Source organism: Ranitomeya variabilis, chromosome 1 (assembly GCF_051348905.1).
Source record: "Ranitomeya variabilis isolate aRanVar5 chromosome 1, aRanVar5.hap1, whole genome shotgun sequence".
NCBI classification, from domain to species: Eukaryota; Metazoa; Chordata; class Amphibia; order Anura; family Dendrobatidae; genus Ranitomeya; species Ranitomeya variabilis.
Genome location: NC_135232.1, coordinates 296,593,810 through 296,614,064, shown reverse-complemented (window position 1 = coordinate 296,614,064; position 20,255 = coordinate 296,593,810). Strand labels below are relative to the sequence as shown.

Here is a 20,255-nt window from a genome sequence, read left to right as displayed (position 1 = left end):
TGGAGATAGACCATACACGTATCACTGCTGTTAAACAACATCAGTGGAAATACCTGATGGAGTATTTTCCCTGGTGAAGCTGCATCTGATAATTTTCACCTGGGTGTATTGGCTTCTTACCTATAAGTATTTTCTACATATGCATGGATCTTTCATTTATTTCATTTATGTAACAGTAGTTATATTTATCTATTCACAGTTCTCTCATCTATTGGATTTTTATTCATATGTTTTGCCATACACTGTTTTGATGATATTATATAGGTGTTCCCTCTCAGGTACCATTCAAAATATGCCAATGTATACATGATCTTATTTAGGTCCATATACATATGGTTTTTATGGACACTTGCTGTTTATTTTTGTGAGTTACATATCATTGTTTCTATTATGTATTTGTCAGTTTTAAGGTTATCTTGAGGTTTTTATGACAGTACTTGTATTTGGGTGTCCATAAAATTTATATATTTATATACCAATGTGTTTATGAATGTGAAATGCTCTTTTCTTTTGGCAGTATGTCAGTTGAGTGTTGAGTCTGCCTCCAGTCTGTTACCTTTCTTTTGGCACCTTTTATGACTTAAAGGGATTGTCTGATACATATAATGCCCTTTATAAATAAGTATTTTTTAATCCTTAACGGTTTTGCAATTTGCTTTATAATAAAATTCCTTACTGTAATTCTTATACAGCTAATACATAGTAGTGTTTTTACTTCCTGTGATATTTCTTTTGAGGGGAGTGTTAAATACGATGTCACAGGGATATGGCCCTAAAGTCAATTCCTTGCATGTTCTATCACTCCCCTCCAAAATGGGATGTCATAATGGGATAACACTGTCGTCACTTACCACAGCTTCTTTCGCCACCACCCCCTGATGACGTCCATAATTAATCATGGTGATGGTGATGTAGGCAGGAAGAAGTGACCAAAACTTCTTTCACCACAATCACACTTCTCCTGTCTCTGTAGCTCTGTATCTTCAGTTCTCACTGCTACTAAACTTCTGCCATTGCTGTTTCATTCACTAAAATGAGATGTCATCAGGGGGCAGTAATAGAAACAGGGTGAATGACATCAGCATAGCTCCACATCTTCTGTCACTGCCCTGCCATCAGAGGGTGGTGATAGAATCAAGATGAAGGACCAGAGGTTGCGCCTCTGGTGAAATTCATTTCACGGCAGTGATATATGCTGTAGGGCCACACTACTGTCACTTACATTGCTTTTATCACCACCCCCGGATGCTGTTGTATCATTTCATTGAAAGAGGTGGTAGGGACAGAAGCATTGCAATATAATAAACTTAAGTTATGCGGTGGTGGGGACAAAAGTGGCTGCTGTAAAAGAAGCTGTAGTCACTTTTCCTTGCCTCCATCAACATCACAATGATTGCTTATGGATGTCATCAGGGGGTGTGATGAAAGCAGCTTTGGTAAGTGACTCAGCGTCGTCCCCTGATAGAAGTGATAGAAGCTGTGGGGAACTGCGGAGCCATCCTTCTGTTTGACCACCCATTTGCTCATTTGTCCTTTGTCTTGTTGTCGTTTTAAAGACCTAATGCTAACTAGGGGCTACTCTTGGTATTGCACTTCAGTTTTGCCAGTGCCAAACTGGTTGCAGCCGCAAGAGTCCAAATCAAAGGAACATACTGCATGTCTATATGAAACAGGCATGCAGAGTCCAAGATATTACACACTGATTTAAACCCAGAATGATTTTAATATTCCTATCCTTATACTTAAGACAATGCTTCCTTTTTACTCTTTCTTTTATTTATTTGTCCTGCCTATCTACATAAAAGTTGTTCAGCTACTTTCTTATTGTATAATCTTGGGAAAGTGCAGCATATGTAAGAAAAGAGATACAAGGTTGTTTTATGTGTTCTGGGTGTCAGGAGAAAACGGCTTAGCAGAAAATGATCTTACACAATTTGATTTCTACTTCCTTTGTTTGCCCCAGGACGCTCTGATGAATTTGCTAAAACGGTCCCAAATACATTTTGTACACTGTCTGGTCCCCAGACTGGGAATGGATGGCACAGAATGCAAAAGCTCACAACTTTGCAGAGGAACAGCAGGAGATCCAATTAATGCTGCTATTGATGTCCCCACTGTAAGAATCCAGCTTGCAGGAGCTCAGCTATTAGATGCTATGCGTCTCTGCAGGATAGGTAAGAGACTTGTGTATTTATTGGACAATAAAAGTTTCTTCTAAATGGTGCATATATTATACGTACACAGAGCTTTTCACTTTGTTTTCATTTTCCTTTGTAAAAAGTTCTTTTCTAGGTTAAACGTTCAATACAATCTCTTTGGGATGTATTTGGTAAATGTAAAAGATTGAGAAAGAGGTCTATTGGTTCAGTGCAAGAGGGGTTGTAATGTAATTTCTAACATACTTTCACAAGAATTATGAACAAGTAATAAAGATCATTACAATTTCTACTATGTTAGGTGGTTTTGAAATTAAAATATAGAAAATACTAAATCAGTCAGCTACCTTTAAGTGGATTCTGTTATAGCAAGACATTTTTGAGAAATGGAGCATTTTGCTAAAGTGCTTTCAGTCCATTGTAAGAAAACACGTTTGTTGTTTGTATTTCACCAGTTTTTTTAAATCTATTATTTGTGCTTGCTCGTCATTGTGAACCTAGTTTAAGTTTTCCAAATGGCTGCACCCCGATTCATGAATTTCTACCTTTTATAGGCACAAACGTTTGCACAAATGCATTCCAATCCTCCCTGGAGTCATTTTATATGCACCTGAAATTTTTTCAGAAAGCTTTGACATTTTCATAGATCATGACACGTTTTCCTAGAAAAATGTGCAAAACAAGTTTATGAGAAATATAAAGAGCATTTTTGATTAATTTGCGAATTATACTAGACAGTTTGAAGAATTTGGAGCAAAAGATGTCAATGAATACCAAATGATAAGAAAAGAATATTGACTTAGCAAAATGCAAACAATGAGTTAGGCCCTCTACCTTTAGTACACGCTGATAAATCACCGAGCATAATACTTGCTAGTATTTTTATTATTATTCAAATCAAACTTAGTTGTTTAAATTTCTTACTGAAAGTTATTTTTCTTTTGAAGCCTTGAACTATATCATCCTTCTATCTGTGGTAACCCCTACTTCTCCTGCGTATGTTTAGTTTGGTATGTCACCCAGCTTTTCAAACTCTCTGTGATAACTCCTACCTCTCCTGCATGTATTTAGCTCAGTATATTTCTAAACTTACCACTGTAATACCCCCTCCCCACTTTTCTCTATGACCTCCTTATTGACTTTGCCTGTGTTATATCCTGCATCTAGCTGAATCCTAAAATATCTGATAAAGTTGAGTAGAGGCCTCTCCCCTCTGTCAAACACCTGAATGCATTTGTTCGCAAATACAGTTGTGCTCAAAAGTTTACATACCCCGGCTGAATTTTTGCTTTCTTGGCCTTTTTTTCAGAGAATATGAATGATAACACCAAAACCTTTTCTCCACTTATGGTTAGTGGTTGGGGAAAGCCATTTATTGTGAAACTACTGTGTTTTCTCTTTTTAAATCATAATGACAGGCCAAAACATCCAAATGACCCTATCAAAAGTTTACATACCCTGTTATTAATACAGTGTATTGCCCACTCTAACATCAATGACATCTTGAAGTCTTTTGTGGTAAATGTGGATGAGGTTCTTTAATTTTTTAAGATGGTAAAGCTGCCCACTCTTCTTGGCAAAAAGCCTCAAGTTCCTGTAAATTCCTGGGCTGTCTAGCATGAACTGCATGATTGAGATCTCCCCAGAGTGGCTCAATGATATTGAGGTTAGGAGACTGAAATGGCTAGTCAAGAACCTTAATTTTGTTCTGCTGTAGCCAATGACAGGTCGACTTGGCCTTGTGTTTTGGATCGTTGTCATGTTGGAACATCCAAGTACGTCTCATGCGCAGCTTCCGTGCTGATGAATGCAAATTTGCCTCCAGTATTTGCTGATAACATGCTACATTCATCTTTCCTTCAACTTTGACCAAGTTTCCTGTGCCTTTGTAGCTCACACATGCTCAAAACATCAGCGATTGACCTCTGTGCTTTACAGTAGGAATGGTCACTCCAAATGTAACATTTATAGTTGTGGCCAAAAAGTTCAATTTTGGTCTCATCGCTCCAAATAAACTTGTTCCAGAAGATTTGAGGCTCGTCTCTGTTCTGTTTTGCGTATTGTAGGCGAGATACTTTGTGGCATTTGTGCAGTAATGGCTTTCTCCTGGCGACTCGACCATGCAGCCCATTTTTCTTTAAGTGCCTCCTTATTGTGCATCTTGAAACAGACACAACGCTAGTTTTCAGAGAGTCCTGTATTTCAGCTGATGTTATTTGTGGGTTTTTCTTTGCATCCGAACAATTTTCCTGGCAGTTGTGAACGACATTTTTGTTGGTCTACCTGACCGTGGTTTTGTTTTTACAGAGCCCCTGATTTTCCGTTTGTTAATCACAGTTTGAATGTTGCTGACTGGCATTATCAATTCCTTGGATATCTTTTTGTATCCCTTTCCTGTTTTATACAGTTCAACTACCTTTTCCCGTAGATCCGTTGACAATTCTTTTGCTTTCCCCATGACTCACAATCCAGAAACGCCAGTAGCTGGATGAAAGATGCAATGTCTGGATCCCAGAAGCTCACTCAGCTTTTATGCACACACACTGATTACAAGCAAACAGGTCACAGGTGAGGATGTTACCTTTAGTTGCTATTCAAACCCATTTGTGTCAATGTCTGTGCATGTTATCAGGCCAAAATCACCAGGGTATGTGAAATTTTGATCAGGGTCATTTGGATGTTTTGTTTGTGATTTAGGTCTAAGGGGTAACGTTTCTCCTTATGGAGAGTGACATACCAGCTGGCTTGTCAAGGTAAGGAGGCTTATTCGCTGAGCAATGCTCCTCTGGGAAATTAAATATGCAAATTGCCTCTTCTGAGAAAAAGAGGACTTAACTCTATAGCGCCACCTGTTTGTGATTTAAAAAGAGAAAACACAGTGTTAGGAGTCGAGTTCCCACCACTGCACAGAGGGAATCTCAAACCATGTCCGCTGCAGTCTCCCATTCTCCTCCAGCTGCAGTGGAGACTGCTCAGCAGAGACGTCGGTCCCAGCGTCTGGCTCAAGCTGATACTGTGCGCTTGGTTACTGCTGCCTTTTCAGGCTCTGCCTTTGTAGCCAGTACTGTCCAGCAGCAAGCAGGCGTTTCAGGGACTAAGTCCTGCTTTTCCCATACTGAGCATGCCCACAGGACGACCTCCCATTGGAGGTCAGGGGTCACATGCTCAGGTCCAGTAGCAGCTCCTATTGGACCACTAGGAAGGTCCTTGAGTGCTACAGCTATAAAAGTTTTGCATGGCCGCACGGCCATGTACTAGTATAAATCAGTATTTGTGTGTGTGTGGATGTATGCCTGTTCTGGTGAAAGCTCTGAATCATTCCCATCCTTAGAGTTGTTGAATGCTTGTGTGTGTTGTAGCTGTCTAGCGCCAGATAGTGCCATCCAGCACCAGGCACAAAATATACGCGTCTATCGTGCAGTGACCGCCACTGCGGTACTATACGCACTCTGTTCGTCTTTCTTTAGCGTCTCCTGACAATCCGTCAGTGTAGGTGGGGAACTCCTGTTTGATCCCAGCATCTGGCTCAGGGCGTCCTCAGGCACGGGCTCAAAAGTCACCGAGGGTCAGAGTGGGATCAACCACCAGCATAGTGGGGGTGAGTTGCAGGGATCCCACTAGTATCCACTTGCTGCGCCCTGTGAATGCTAACAGGGCACAGCATTATCTTTAATCCCGGCGACTCTGTGAAGCAACAGAGTTCGCTCCTATACAGATCGGGTGACGGAAACCATCTCTATTCTGGCGTAGTACCGCCATATAGTGCTGCAATTTACTAGCAGCAGATTCCACTCCTGCACGTTGGACCCCGGGCTGTGAGCGCACCTACACTATCTCTATATTTACTCAGTGCGTTCCGCCAGCCCTAACATTATACTAGCACCAGGGTCTGGCTAGTAATGGCGGGCGAACAACGACTGCAGCGGTACATCCAGCAGCTGGAGGGCAGGTTGGCGGCTCTCGAGCGTTCAACCTCAGCTGTGGATGTTACCGCAGTAGCTGTTTAGGCTGCTAGCATGGCTGCAGCAAATTTGTCCACTGCCACCCCTGTTCTGACCTTATCCCATCTCCCGTTGCCAGATAAATACTCTGGTGATAGCAAGTCATGTAGGGGATTCGTGAGCCAGTGTGCTATACACCTCGAGCTTCTGGATGCACGTTTTCCCACAGAGCGGGCAAAGGTGGGATTCATTATATCCCTTCTGTCGGACAGCGCGTTGGAGTGGGCTACGCCGCTGTGGGAGCGCAACGATCATGTGGTGCAGAGTGCTCCGCTGTTTCTGAGCACTCTGAAACAGGTCTTTTTAGGACCTCGAGTCACCCATGATATGGCGCTCCAACTGCTGGCATTGACCCAGGGCTCGTCCATGGTCAGCCATTTTGTCTTTAGCATCTGAGCTGGAGTGGCCGGATAAAGCCCTCATCTGTTGTGAATTCTGCTCTTGGGTTCCCTCCAGTGGTTGTTGATAGTAATGCAGTTGTCCCTGGGTTGCAATCCTGGGCAGGTGTCCCTGCTGATTGCAGCTCTGACTGGGATATTTAGGTGTGCAGGATTCATTAGCCCTTGCCAGTTGTCCATTGTTCTTGGAGGTTTTGGATCTCTGTCTGGTTCCTCCTGCCCTGCTGCCAAATCAGCAAAGATAAGTGTCTGGTTTTTGTTTCTACAGCACACATGCTGTGTGCTTTACAATTCAGTGCTATTCATGGTTTTTTCTTGTCCAGCTTAGACTGTGTTTGGATATTTCAGTCAAGTTGGATTCTCAGGAGAAGCAGATATACATTCCATGTCTTTAGTTAGATGGTGGAATTTTTGTATTATCTGCTATGGATAATTTTAGGGTTTTAATACTGACCGCTTAGTATTCTGTCCTATCCTTTCCTATTTAGCTAGCGTGGCCTCTTTTGCTAAATCCTGATTTCTGCCTGCGTGTGTCTTTTCCTCTAATACTCACAGTCAATATTTGTGGGGGGCTGCCTATCCTTTGGGGTTCTGCTCTGAGGCAAGATAGAATTCCCATTTCCATCTATAGGGGTATTTAGTCCTCCGGCTGTGTCGAGGTGTCTAGGATGTGTTAGGTACACCCCACGGCTACTTCTAGTTGCGGTGACAGTTTAGGGTTTGCGGTCAGTACAGGTTCCACCTACTCCTTAGAAAGTCCCATGCGGCTCCAAGGTCACCAGATCATAACACTCATCCCTTTATTCTGGAGGGGACTGGCTGACCATGTGAAGGATGTTTTGGCCACTAGGGAGATTCCCGCCACACTGGAGGAGCTCATAGCTGTATCAACTCGCATCGACGTTCATTTTAATGAGCGAAGGTTGGAGCGAGCCCAGTGTAGGCAGAGGTTTTGGCCGGCTCCCACCTTCACCAGATCTCTAGAATTTCCGGTCCAGGCGTCCGAGTCACATAAGCCCATGGAGGTGTCATGAGTAGGATATAAGTCCCGGACCGCTCGTGCACTCAAGGTCTGACATGTTTGCCGGCAGTCAGGACATCTTGCCTCCAGATGTTCCCAGCGGTCGGGAAATCGGCGACATTTTCCTCCAAACTGTCCTTCAAGGGGACAATTACCATAGGCCCATCCACTCTTATGGTGGAGCTTTGTGTGGATTCTGGGGTGGAGGATCAATTTTATGTCATCTGCCTTTGCCCAGCGACACGCAATACCCCTGGTGATGCTCGCCAAACCTGTGACCATACGAGTGGTAAATGGGTCGACACTGCCCTCTCAGATAACACACCAAACCATCCCATTTACTCTATTCATGTCTCCATCTCATCAGATTTTCTCCCTGCTAGTCATTCCCAAGGGAATTGATGAGATCCTGTTGGGGATACCATGGCTACGCTACCACTCTCCTCATATAGAGTGGTCCTCAGGGAGAATTCTGGGATGGAGTGAATCTTGTGAGGGTAGATGTCTGAGGGAGTGTGTTCAGGTTGCTACAACTGAAGTACCCACAGATCTTTCCTCTCTCCCCAAGCACTATTGGCCATATGCGGACGTGTTCTCCAAGAGGGCTGTGAAGACCCTTCTGCCTCACCACTCCTTTGACTGCCCTATTGACCTCTTGCCTGGTGCTGAGCCTCCCCGGGGTCGAGTCTATCCTATATTCTACCCTATATCTCTCCCAAGATGGAGGCAATGTCTCAGTAAATTCAGGAGAATCTGGCAAGAGGATTCATTAGGAAGTCAGTGTCACCTGCAGGGGCGGGGATCTTCTTTGTGCAGAAGAAGAATGGAGAATTGCTTCCATGCATAGATTACAGGGGTCTTAACGCCATCACCGTTAAGAATAAATACCCTCTGCCCCTGATATCTGAGCTCTTCGATAGGTTGCGGGGAGCGAGGGTATTTACTAAGCTTGATCTGCGGGGTGCTTACAACCTGATTCGCATCTGTGAGGGGGACGAATGGAAGACGGATTTAAACACCAGGAATGGGTACTATAAATACCTGGCGATGCCCTTCGGTCTTTGTAATGCCCCAGCCATTTTCCAAGATTTTGTAAACGATATCTTCTGGGATATGCTCTCCTCCTCATTTGTAGTCTATCTGGATGATATTCCCATCTACTCTCCAGATATAGACTCCCACTGGAGAGATGTTTGCAAAGTCTTCGACCTCCTACGGGCAAACTCCCTCTATGCCAAGTTGGAGAAGTGTGTATTTGAGCAGGAGTCTTTGCCTTTCCTGGGCTATATCATCTCTGCCCAAGGATTGGCTATGGATCCTGCCAAACTACAGGCTGTGATGGACTGGCAGGAACCCCATTTTCTTAAAGCGGTGCAGTGCTTTATGGGGTTCATTAATTATTATCGCCAGTTCATTCCCCACTTCTCAACTTTGGTAGCTCCCCTGGTTGCCCTCACCAAGAAGGGAGCTAATCACAAATTTTGGTCGGAGGTCTCCAAGGCCTTCCTCTCTATCAAGTCACACTTCGCTGGCGCTCCCATTTTACACTGCCCCGATGTTGATAAACCATTTATCATGGAGGTGGATGCCTCTTCCGTTGGTGCTGGAGCAGTCCTCTTCCAGAAGGATGCTCAAGGTTGGAAGCATCCTTGCTTCTTCTCCAAGACCTTCACACCGGCAGAGAGGAATTATTCCATTGGGGACAGGGAGCTGCTAGCCATGAAGTTGGCCTTTTCGGAGTGGAGTCGTCTTCTGGAGGGGGCTCGCTACCCATTCCAAGTATTCACCGACCACAACAATTTGGTGTACTTACAAACCGCCCAGCGGCTAAACTATCGCCAGGCCAGATGGTCCCTGTTCTTCTCCCGGTTCCACTTTACCCTCCATTTTCTCTCCGGGGAGAAGAACACTCAGGCCGATGCTCTCTCCCGCTCCTTTGTGTCATCAGAGGAGGAGGAGCCTCAGCTTATTGTCCTGAAAACTGTGGCTCCAGTTTCGCTAGAGTCTATGCCCCCAGGTAAGACTTTCATTCCATCTAATTTGTGACCGGAGGTTCTCTTTTGGGCTCACTCATCCAGGGTTGGTGGACATTTTGGGACCAAGAGGACATCTGAGCTTCTGGCGAGGACGTACTGGTGGCCGCATATGGTCTTTGACGTCGGGGACTATATTCGGGCATCTGTCTCCTGTGCAAAGAATCGGTCTCCTTGGCAATGGCCTGTTGGGCTACTTTACCCCGCCAGTGGCAGACAGGCCCTGGGAGATAGTCGGGATGGACTTCATGGTGGGCTTACCCAAGTCTCGTAGCTGCACCATTACCTGGGTTGTCACTGACCATTTTTCTAAATTGGTGCATTTGGTGCCGCTTCCACGGTTACCTTCTGCACGGGCCTTGGCAGCGTTGTTCATAAAACATGTTTTCCACCTACATGGCATGCCAGACAAAATTGTCAGCGACCGGGGTCCCCAGTTTGCATCTCGGTTCTGGAGAGAGCTCTGTCATTTACTCAGCATTGAGCTGAATCTCTCATCTGCGTACCACCCTGAGATGAATGGGTTGGTAGAGAGGGCTAACCAGACTTGGTCACATACTTGCAACATTTTGTCTCCACCAGGCAGGATGACTGGGGATCCTTGGTACCATGGGTGGAGTTTGCATTGAACAATGCCGTAGCCGACTCCACCGGGCAGACCCTATTCCTCCTTAACTACAGCCAGCATCCATGTGTCCCTGTGCCCATGCCCGTGTCATCCATCGATTCTAGGGTGGTAGACTGGGTGGTGGAGGCACATGACATTTGAGACCGCACACAGGATGCCATTCGGGCCTATAAGGAGAGAATGAGGGTTTCTGCTGATGCACATCGTCGACCCGCTCTGACCTTTGCTCCTGGCGACTTAGTTTGGCTCTTTGCCCATAACATCAGGCTGCGAGTTGAGTCCACTAAGTTTGCGCCTCACTAGATAGGCCCCTTCAAGATCCTGGATCAAGTCAGTCCTGTGGTCTATCGGTTGGCCCTTCCTCCACGCCAAGTTATCACGACACCTTTCATGTGTCCCTCCTAAAACCCGTTCACATGTTCCGGTTTTCCAAATTATCTGCCGGCACATCGGGCTCCTCCACGGACTATTACGAGGTGAATGCTATCATGGGGTGTAAGGTGGTACGTGGCAAAAAATTCGATCTGGTGGATTGGAAGGGTCATGGCCCAGAGGACAGGACCTGGGAGCCTGTTGAGAACATTCAGGCTCGGCTGCTCATTGCGGCCTTTGAGCATAGCGAGGCTCAGGGAGGAGGGGTAATGTTAGTAGCCGAGTTCCCACTGCTGCAGGCCAAAATCACCAGGGTATGTGAAATTTTGATCAGGGTCATTTGGATGTTTTGTTTGTGATTTAAAACGAGAAAACACAGTATTAGGAGTCGAGTTCCCGCCACTGCACAGGGCGAATCTCGAACCATGTCCGCTGCGGTCTCCCATTCTCCTCCAGCCACAGTGGAGACTGCTCAGCAGAGACATCGGTCCCAGCATCAGGCTCAAGCTGATACTATGCGCTTGGTTACTGCTGTCTTTCCAAGCTCTGCCTTTGAAGCCAGTACTGTCCAGCAGGGAGCAGACGTTTCAGGGACTAAGTCCTGCTTTTCCCATACTGAGCATGCCCACAGGACGACCTCCCATTGAAGGTTGGGGGTCACACGCTCAGGTCCTGTAGCAGCTCCTATTGGACCACTAGGAAGGTCCTTGAGTGCTACAGCTATAAAAGGTTCACATGGCCACACGGCCATGTGCTAGTATAAATCAGTATTTGTGTGTGTGTGGATGTATGCCTGTTCTGGTGAAAGCTCTGAATCATTCCCATCCCTAGAGTTGTTGAATGCTTGCGAGTGTTGTAGCTGTCTAGCGCCAGATAGTGCCATCCAGCACCAGGCACAAAATATACTGCATCTATCCTGCAGTGACCGCCGCTGCGGTACTGTACGGCTTTCTTTAGCGTCTCCTGAAAATCCATCAGTGTAGGGTGGGAACTCCCATTTGATCCCAGTATGTGACTCCGGGCATCCTCAGGCGTGGGCTCAAAAGCCACCGATGGTCAGAGTGGGCTCAACCACCAGCATAGTGGGGGTGAGTTGCAGGGATCCCACTAGTATCCACTTGCTGCGCCCACAGCGTTATCTTTAATCCCGGCGACTCTGTGAAGCAACAGGTGACGGAACCCGTGTCTATTCTGGCGTAGTACCACCATATAGTGCCGCCTTTTACTAGCAGCAGGTTCCACTCCTGCACGGTGGACCCCGGGCAGCGAATGCACCTATACTATCTTTATATTTTCTCGGTGCGTTCCGCCAGCCCTAACACACAGTAGTTTGACAATAAATGGCTTCACCTAACCACTAACCATGAGTGGAGAAAAAGTTTTTGTGTTATCATTCATATTCTCTGAAAAAAGGCCAAGAAAGCAAAAATTCAGCCGGGTATGTAAACTTTTGAGCACAACTATTATTTTTTTCACTGATAGTTGAGTTAATTCTTTTCTTGCTGGTAAAGTAACCAGCCCTTTATACATTGACTTCCCATATTTCTGGCATTTGTTATGGGTTTATGATTATATTCAGCAGCCAGTCTGAATGGACAGATCTACATTATAAGATGTAAAATAAGCTCAAAGCATTAGTCCGAGCCACAGTGAAGAGCTGGCTTTTACATTCCCTTAGGCTCACACGCTGATCAAAGATTTGCCCTTATACAGCAAATCTTAAAAACAGTCATCAATAAAGAAAACAAAGAAATTTGGAACTAACTTTGCAATAGGAATCTATGCTTATTTTTCTTGGTAATTACTTAGTAGCTGTACGACAACCTGGATTTCAATGGCCTGTGTCGACATTTTCTTACTGTTGGAGATCATTTTATCCTCATTTATTTAATCACATTAATCTCCTGTATAGCATAGGATAGCGCAGCATACTAAATAGTGGCTTTCCATTTCCATCAATCCTAATTTTGTAATTCTATGCCAAGATTGTATTTGGGATTGGTTGCTTTCATCGATTCAGAAAATTTTAACTCAGTCAATCCTTGATGTTTGATTACCATGGGTAAAATGTTTTCTTATTTTCGTAGCAAAAATTACATTGTTGAACATTTGCATTGCCCGACAATTCTATTAAAGAACATTTGTACCATAAAAACAATTACCATATATTCTATCCACAATTATTAGATTCGGTGAATAAAAATGTAGCAATTTCCTTTTGTGATAATTTGTTCATCCAGTGCACCAGATGTGTACTGGCCAGAAATAATTCCTTGGCATGAATGCCATTGTTTGTATCTGCTGTATTATCTGGGGATATATGTCTGATTACTATTCATTTTTTTCTATGGCCTATAGACTAGTTGAAGTAATAATCCTAAAGAGAATCCGTCAGCAGGTTTTTGCTACCTCATCTGAAAGCAGCCTGGTGTAGGCAAAGAGAAGCTGAATCCAATGATGTATATCTTAGATTACTGGGTGCATCAATTCTGACACAATCAGAGTTTTTAGATGTAGCCTATATCAGAGATTAGAAAGCTAACCCCGCCCACACCAGGCTCTCTATGTCCATTGTCTATAGACAGTGAGCTGTTTATCAGCATGATCTATCTAATGGGCCTGGCAGTGATAATATCCTGGTGATAAAACCTTCATTGTGAGTAGATAATTAAATCTGCACGTAGATTTTTGTGAAAATATGTCAAAACTTTGGGTAGCAGTTGTGCAAGTTACAAATTATTATAAAGATGTCACATAGATCCTTTTTGTTTTCTTGAAAGTAAATAAATGACATTTATACACCCTTTGCACATATCTGAGATTTTTTTATTGTCCCTATGTGGTTTTCTTTTTCAGAATTGAAACTGAAAATCACTCATTTTGTAGAGTTGTGAAATGGTTTATTTTTCTATAAAAATGCTGTTCTTTAAAATGTAAGACAATTGGAACAAGTTTATGAAAACTATTGCTTGCAGAAATCAATGATAGAGCAACTTCCATATTACCAGCGCTCACTGAAAAATAAAAAATGAGTTTTAATTGGTTGAGATAGGCTCGGAAGACAGTTTTTCTAGACAAGTTTCATAAATGAGGAATGAATGTATTCTTACCTTTTGAAGCAGCATGCTGTTATATAGAATTTAGTTTTTTTATTTATTTAGTTGAGCTTCTTTCTAAACCCCCAATCATAAAGAATAGTGCTATGATGACACTATACTGTTAATATAGATGCATATTAATTGATTATTGCAAATACTTAATGTGGGCCGTGTTATGCTTCTTGACAAGCCGTTTATAAATACCCGTGTGCCGTGCAAGAAAATATATTGCTAATGTCTTAATGATTGTCCCAGATAATGACATGGACTGAAGATGTGTTTGCTGTATATGACAAATAAGGCAAACGGCCCATTAGGATGAAGAACATAATGACTTCTAAGTAATTAATGATGTTAACAAATAGTTGCTAGGAAGTTTTAGGTGAACTTGTTACATCCATTCTATTTAAATGAGCAAAAAGTATTTCACTTGACAGCAACCATTAACATCTTCATTACAAGTAACTCATTTCTCCTCATGAAGGCTATTTTTATTACATTTGAATTATGCCATGTGACAGTGGACGCTATACTAAGGGAAAATTCTTCCTTTAAGTCTCAGTCAGACATCCATTTTTCAAGAAAGAGTTCTATCAGTGTTTTTCACTATATTCATTATAGTATACAGGCAAGTCTAGATGTTTTTTTTTTGACAGCTAAAAAAAATGGTGACATGTTCGTTTTTGATCCACTTTGCTGATCAAAGTACATTCAAATCAATGGTCAATGGAAAAGAAGAGCACTAGAGTGTGTAGGGGTTTTACTCACTCGGGTGCGATGGGAGGAAAACAGGAGGCTTGTTCCTTTAAAAGTTCATGGGGGGTTTATTGCTTCATAAACCCCAGAAGCTAAATAGAAAATAAACAGCCTTTAGATCAGGCAAATACAACACCAAATGTCCATAGCAGGGCCCTGCTCCGCCAGGCCTGTGGGCACACAGGCTGGGTTAGTGTCCAGTACTCAGGCTCGGTCTGGGCCAAACACACAGGAGGCCTTCTCCCTCTCATCACACAGACCATATGCCTCCATTATATAGGCTGTAATCACACCCAGAGGTGAGGTATGTGGGTAGCCAGACCCACCCATCTCTCATAGCCACCCGCAACCTGGTCCCTGGCGCACTAAATGAACCTCTTAGTGCTTATGTGCACTAAGGAAAATATTCCGGGTTACATCACAGAGACCAGCCATCACTGTGACACATACCTCCCATTGACTAAGCAGCCATTAGCCTCCTTACAAGTGTCATCTGAGTGCTGTCAATTTTTTACTGATTAATTAAATGGAGACGCTTGGAAGTTTTTTCTTTGGATACCAGAAAAACAAATGCCGCATTGAAAGTAAAAACAGACAAAAGGACCAACTATGGATGAAAATTGAATCCAACACACTCATAAAGATTGGTGTATTTTTTTGTTATACACATGAAATGGACATCTACAGTATTTAAAGTAGAACAATAAAACTTTGTGGGCTTTCTGCTGTTTTTTTTGTATGGTCATTGCCTTAAAAATTCACTATCAATGTTGGTCTGCAAGTTTGTTTGTTTATCTCTGCATTTTATTGCCTCCTGCCTGTCTTAGGGTACTGTCACACAGTGCAATTTTGATCGTGACGTTCTAGCGATATCGTTACGATATCGCAGTGTCTGACACGCTACTGCGATCAGGGACCCTGCTGAGAATCGTACGTCGTAGCAGATCGTTTGAAACTTTCTTTTGTCGCTGGATTTCCCGCTGTCATCGCTGGATCGTTGTGTGTGACAGCGATCCAGCGATGCGTTCGCTGGTAACCAGGGTAAACATTGGGTTACTAAGCGCAGGGCCGCGCTTAGTAACCCGATGTTTACCGTGGTTACCAGCGTAAAAGTAAAAAAAAAAAAACCGTACATACTCACCATCTGATGTCCGTCAGGTCCCTTGCCGTCCGCTTCCCGCTCTGACTGTCTGCCGGCCGGAAAGTGAGAGCAGATCACAGCGGTGACGTCACCGCTGCACTCTGCTCTCACTGTACGGCGGCACTCAGTCAGAGCGGGAAGCGGACGGCAAGGGACCTGACGGACATCAGATGGTGAGTATGTACGGTTTGTTTTTTGTTACTTTTACGCTGGTAACCACGGTAAACATCGGGTTACTAAGTGCGGCCCTGCGCTTAGTAACCCGATGTTTACACTGGTTACCCGGGGACTTCGGCATCGCTCCAGCGCCGTGATTGCAAAGTGTGACCGCAGTCTACGACGCTGGAGCGATAGTCATACGACGCTGCGACGTCACGAATCGTGCCGTCGTAGCGATCAAAATTGCACTGTGTGACAGTACCCTTAAGTTAGTTGATTGATAGTTAACAAGTTAAATTAGTCCTAGATCTAAGCACAAACCTTCCTATACTTTTAGACACCATTAACCCCTTCATGACCTTGGGATTTTCCATTTTTCCGTGTTCGTTTTTCGCTCCCTTCCTTCCCAGAGCCATAACTTTTTTATTTTTCCATCAATTTGGCCATGTGAGGGCTTATTTTTTGTGGGATGAGTTCTACTTTTGAACGACATCATTGATTTTACCATATCATGTACTAGAAAACGGTAACAAAAATTCCAAGTGTGGTGAAATTGCAATAAAAGTGCAGTCCCACACTTGTTTTTTGTTTGGCTTTTTTGCTAGGTTCACTAAATGCTAAAACTGACCTCCCATTATGATTCTCCAGGTCAGTACGAGTTCATAGACACCTAACATGACTAGGTTATTTTTTATCTAAGTGGTAAAAAAAAATTCCAAACTTTGCTAATAAAAAAAAAAATTTGTGCCATTTTCCGATACTTGTAGCGTCTCCATTTTTCATGATCTGGGGTCGTTTGAGGGCTTATTTTTTGATACTTATTTGATACTTATTTAATGATACCATTTCGGTGCAGATACGTTCTTTTGATTGCCCGTTATTGCATTTTAATGCAATGTCGCAGCGACCAAAAAAAGTAATTCTGGCGTTTCGAATATTTTTCTCGCTACACTGTTTAGCGATCAGGTTAATGCTTTTTTCATTGATAGATCGGGCGATTCTGAACGCGGCGATACCAAATATGTGTAGGTTTGATTATTTTTTTATTGATTTATTTTGAATGGGGCGAAAGGGAGGTGATTTAAACTTTTATATTTTTTTATTTTTTTCACATTTTTTTTACTTTTTTTTTACTTTTGCCATGCTTCAATAGCCTCCATAGGAGGCTAGAAGCTGGCACAACGCGATCGGCTCTGCTATATAGCAGCGATCTGATGTTCGCTGCTATGTAGCAGAAATGCAGGTGTGCTGTGAGCGCCGACCACAGGGGGGTGCTCACAGCTACCGAGGATCAGTAACCATAGAGGTCTCAAGGACCTCTATGGTTACCATTTAGAAGCATCGCCGACCTCCGATCATGTGACAGGGGTCGGCGATGCGCTCATTTCCGGCCGCCCGGCCGGAAGCACCGGTTAAATGCCGCTGTCAAACTCAGTAATAGTTAATAGCAGCGGGTGAATTGCAATTTCACCCGCCACTATTGCGGGCACATGTCAGCTGTTCAAAACAGCTGACTTGTCCCGGCTTTGATGCGGGCTCACCGCCGGAGCCCTGCATCAAAGGGGGGGGATCTGACCTTGGATGTACTATCACGTCCGAGGTCAGAAAGGGGTTAAGGGAAAGGCACTTATACAGGGGGAAAATTGTGCAGATTTTATTGAAGTGCCATATTATTTATAGTGCTAGGGCAGTTAAATATGGCAATTGCACAGGGCATGAGACAGGTAAAACATGCAACACAATTAAACAAACTTTTTCCCTGTTTATTTCTACTGCAAAACGTATTCACCCCATGTATTTGCATGATATAGGTCTTAGCCTGGACCCTAACTGTGCTGTTAACTACAGACCTGTCTTTTACTCTTCCCTCAATTTCTAAACTTCTAAAACCCTTGGTCCAGTCCAGTTTATCCGCTATCAGATAATGCTCTTCTTGATCCTTTACAATCTTGTTTCCATTCTTTATACTCTTAAATTGCCTAAAGTCTCTAATGATCTACTAACAGCTAAATTTAATTGTCACTGGTCCCTGTAACTGCATCTCTCTACTAATCCTGAATGCAGCATACAGAATCATATTCAACCGCTCTCCAACCGCTACACCGATTACTCTACCCTGTGCCATTCATTGCACTAGTTGCCCATTTGCTACTGAGCACAATATAAACTTATCACTTTCACCCACAAAGCTATCCACAGTTCTGAACCACCCTATATCTTTTCCCTCATCTCTGTCTATCACACTACTCATGCCTCTGTTCCTCTGATGACCTAAAACTAACATCCTCAATAATCCGAACCTCCCACTCCTTTCTCCAAAACCTCCTGTGAGCTGTGCCAATTCTCTGGAATGCACTACCTACGACAATTCTATTAATTCCCAATACCCACAGTTTTAAGCATGGCCTAAAAATGCACTTCTTTAGACAGGCCGATTGCATCACCTCAAGTTTGCCACTATTCCAATTTTGTCTTTTTAAAATGTTCTTCCAAATCTTGTCCCTTGTAGCATCTGTTTACACAGCCTTCATGTACTCAATAGCACTCTGTAGCTTTACTTGTACAGACACCTGCTGGTGACCGCTTCATGCAGCATTGTATGAATACCTTATTTATTATATTAATGGCTGGACCGTATAATACAAGAACTTTTTACCATTTACCTTTTGGACCTGTAGCAATATGTTATATGATGATTTGGCCTCTAATGGTCTCACTACGTTTATTGTGTTCTATTGTGTGGTTGAAACTTCTGTTGTGAGAGAGACTCATGTAATGGAGGATTACACCGCATGTAATAAACAGCCTGTAAATACCAACAGAGGGTGATCCATGACGGGAAGCAACAAACAGAACAATGTCCCCCCTATTTCCTCATATTGTAGATTGTCAGCTTGCCAGCAGGGCCTTCATTCCTCTTTGTATCTGTTGAATTATAATAATAATAATAATCTTTATTTTTTAAAGCGCTAACATATTACGCTGCGCTTTACAGTTTGCACACATTATCATCGCTGCCCCCGATGGGGCTCATAATCTAAATTCCCTATCAGTATGTCTTTGGAATGTGGGAGGAAACCAGAGAACCCAGAGGAAACCCTCTGTAATGTCTTTATTGTCTGTACAAGTCGCCTCTAAAATGTAAAGTTCTGCAGAATATGTTGGCACTATAGAAATAAAAATAATTATTGTTATTATAAAACTATTTAAGAAAGTGCAGATAGTATGAGTAATGACACAAGATTTAATCATTTTTACGCTATTTTGTGTTTACAGGTTATACTGATCGTATGGGCCTCACAGAGTTTCGTCTTCGTTTTCAAGTTCTGGCATCACAAGTAATGAAGAAGTATATTAACACATATGAACCTGTGGATGAGAGAAAGGTATATTAAAAAAACAATTAATGCAAATTTTAGCAGCTAATATTCAATATATACTGTAAACAGATAAGCTGGACTACCTTGCATTCAACACCTAGTTCTGCAGTGATAACCTCCTGCTGATAAAACACTGCAGCAAACTGATGAGTAAGTGACACATCACTGGTATAAGACTCTCAGCCCCAACTTTACGGCTACTCTCAGATTAAAGTGCAAAAACCTGCTGACGGATTCCCTTTAAGTCTACCAGGAAAAGTCTGCCAGGAAAACTAACAATTAGTGCAAGGAAAGATTCCAGTGCTACTAACGTACAAATAAAAAATAGTTATATTGGAGTATGAAGTTTATTATGAGACAAATAAACTTGACTTTCAGTTGTCGGTTAAAATAATGGTTCTCTTTGTAACCTTAAAGGAGTTACCCAAAACCTAATAGTCAATGCTTAACAGTCTAATTTCCAAAACTATCCACTTATGTAACTTACATCAGTAGAACATTCTCTATGGTTCACTCCCTACGCCGACTTCTCATTTCAGTATTTTTCATCACTGCCGCTCAACAGAGACCAGCCCACACCTCGGAAACTGATGGCACTGAAGACTTGACATTTCTGGGTAGTGAAAGTAGCTGTTTGAAACTCCCCAGTACACACTGGGAAACCAACACACAATGTCATTAAAACTGCTAAAAAATACAAAGAAACATGAAGTAGGCATAGAGAGGGAATGGAAGGGACTTGTTCAACTCGTGAATTACAAAATGGGGTTAGTTAGACATTAACTATTAGGCTTCAGAAATCCTTTTAAATTTTCAGTTATCTGAAACTACATGGAGCCTTCCTCATGTGTGACTCACAGCTATCTGCTAAATCTGTGCATTAGTGCCGGGCATAGATGACAACCACGAGCAGGATGAAGCCGTGGAGCAAAAGGCACACTGTGGCTGCTTACTTGTGGGGACATCCCCTTCAGCATATGACTGTGCCGTGACCTCCTCCTAGCTTATTCTTGTGAAGTCATGACTGACTTGCGCTGTGACCTTAAAATGCTCATTCTAGGCCAGGACTAAGCTCAGGATAACCTATCGTATGCATATAGTCATCCTGGGCA

The 20,255-nt window shown here is 43.1% G+C and overlaps 1 protein-coding gene across 1 annotated transcript in view; it reads left to right on the top strand.

Moving 5' to 3' along the window:
• MYO18B (myosin XVIIIB) overlaps positions 1-20,255 on the top strand; it is a 1,084,067-nt gene that overhangs the window by 455,698 nt on the left and 608,114 nt on the right. The window contains exons 21-22 of the mRNA XM_077295498.1: positions 1,964-2,174; positions 19,040-19,149. Coding sequence (XP_077151613.1) covers positions 1,964-2,174; positions 19,040-19,149 — 321 coding nt within the window. The remainder of the gene's footprint in view (positions 1-1,963; positions 2,175-19,039; positions 19,150-20,255) is intronic.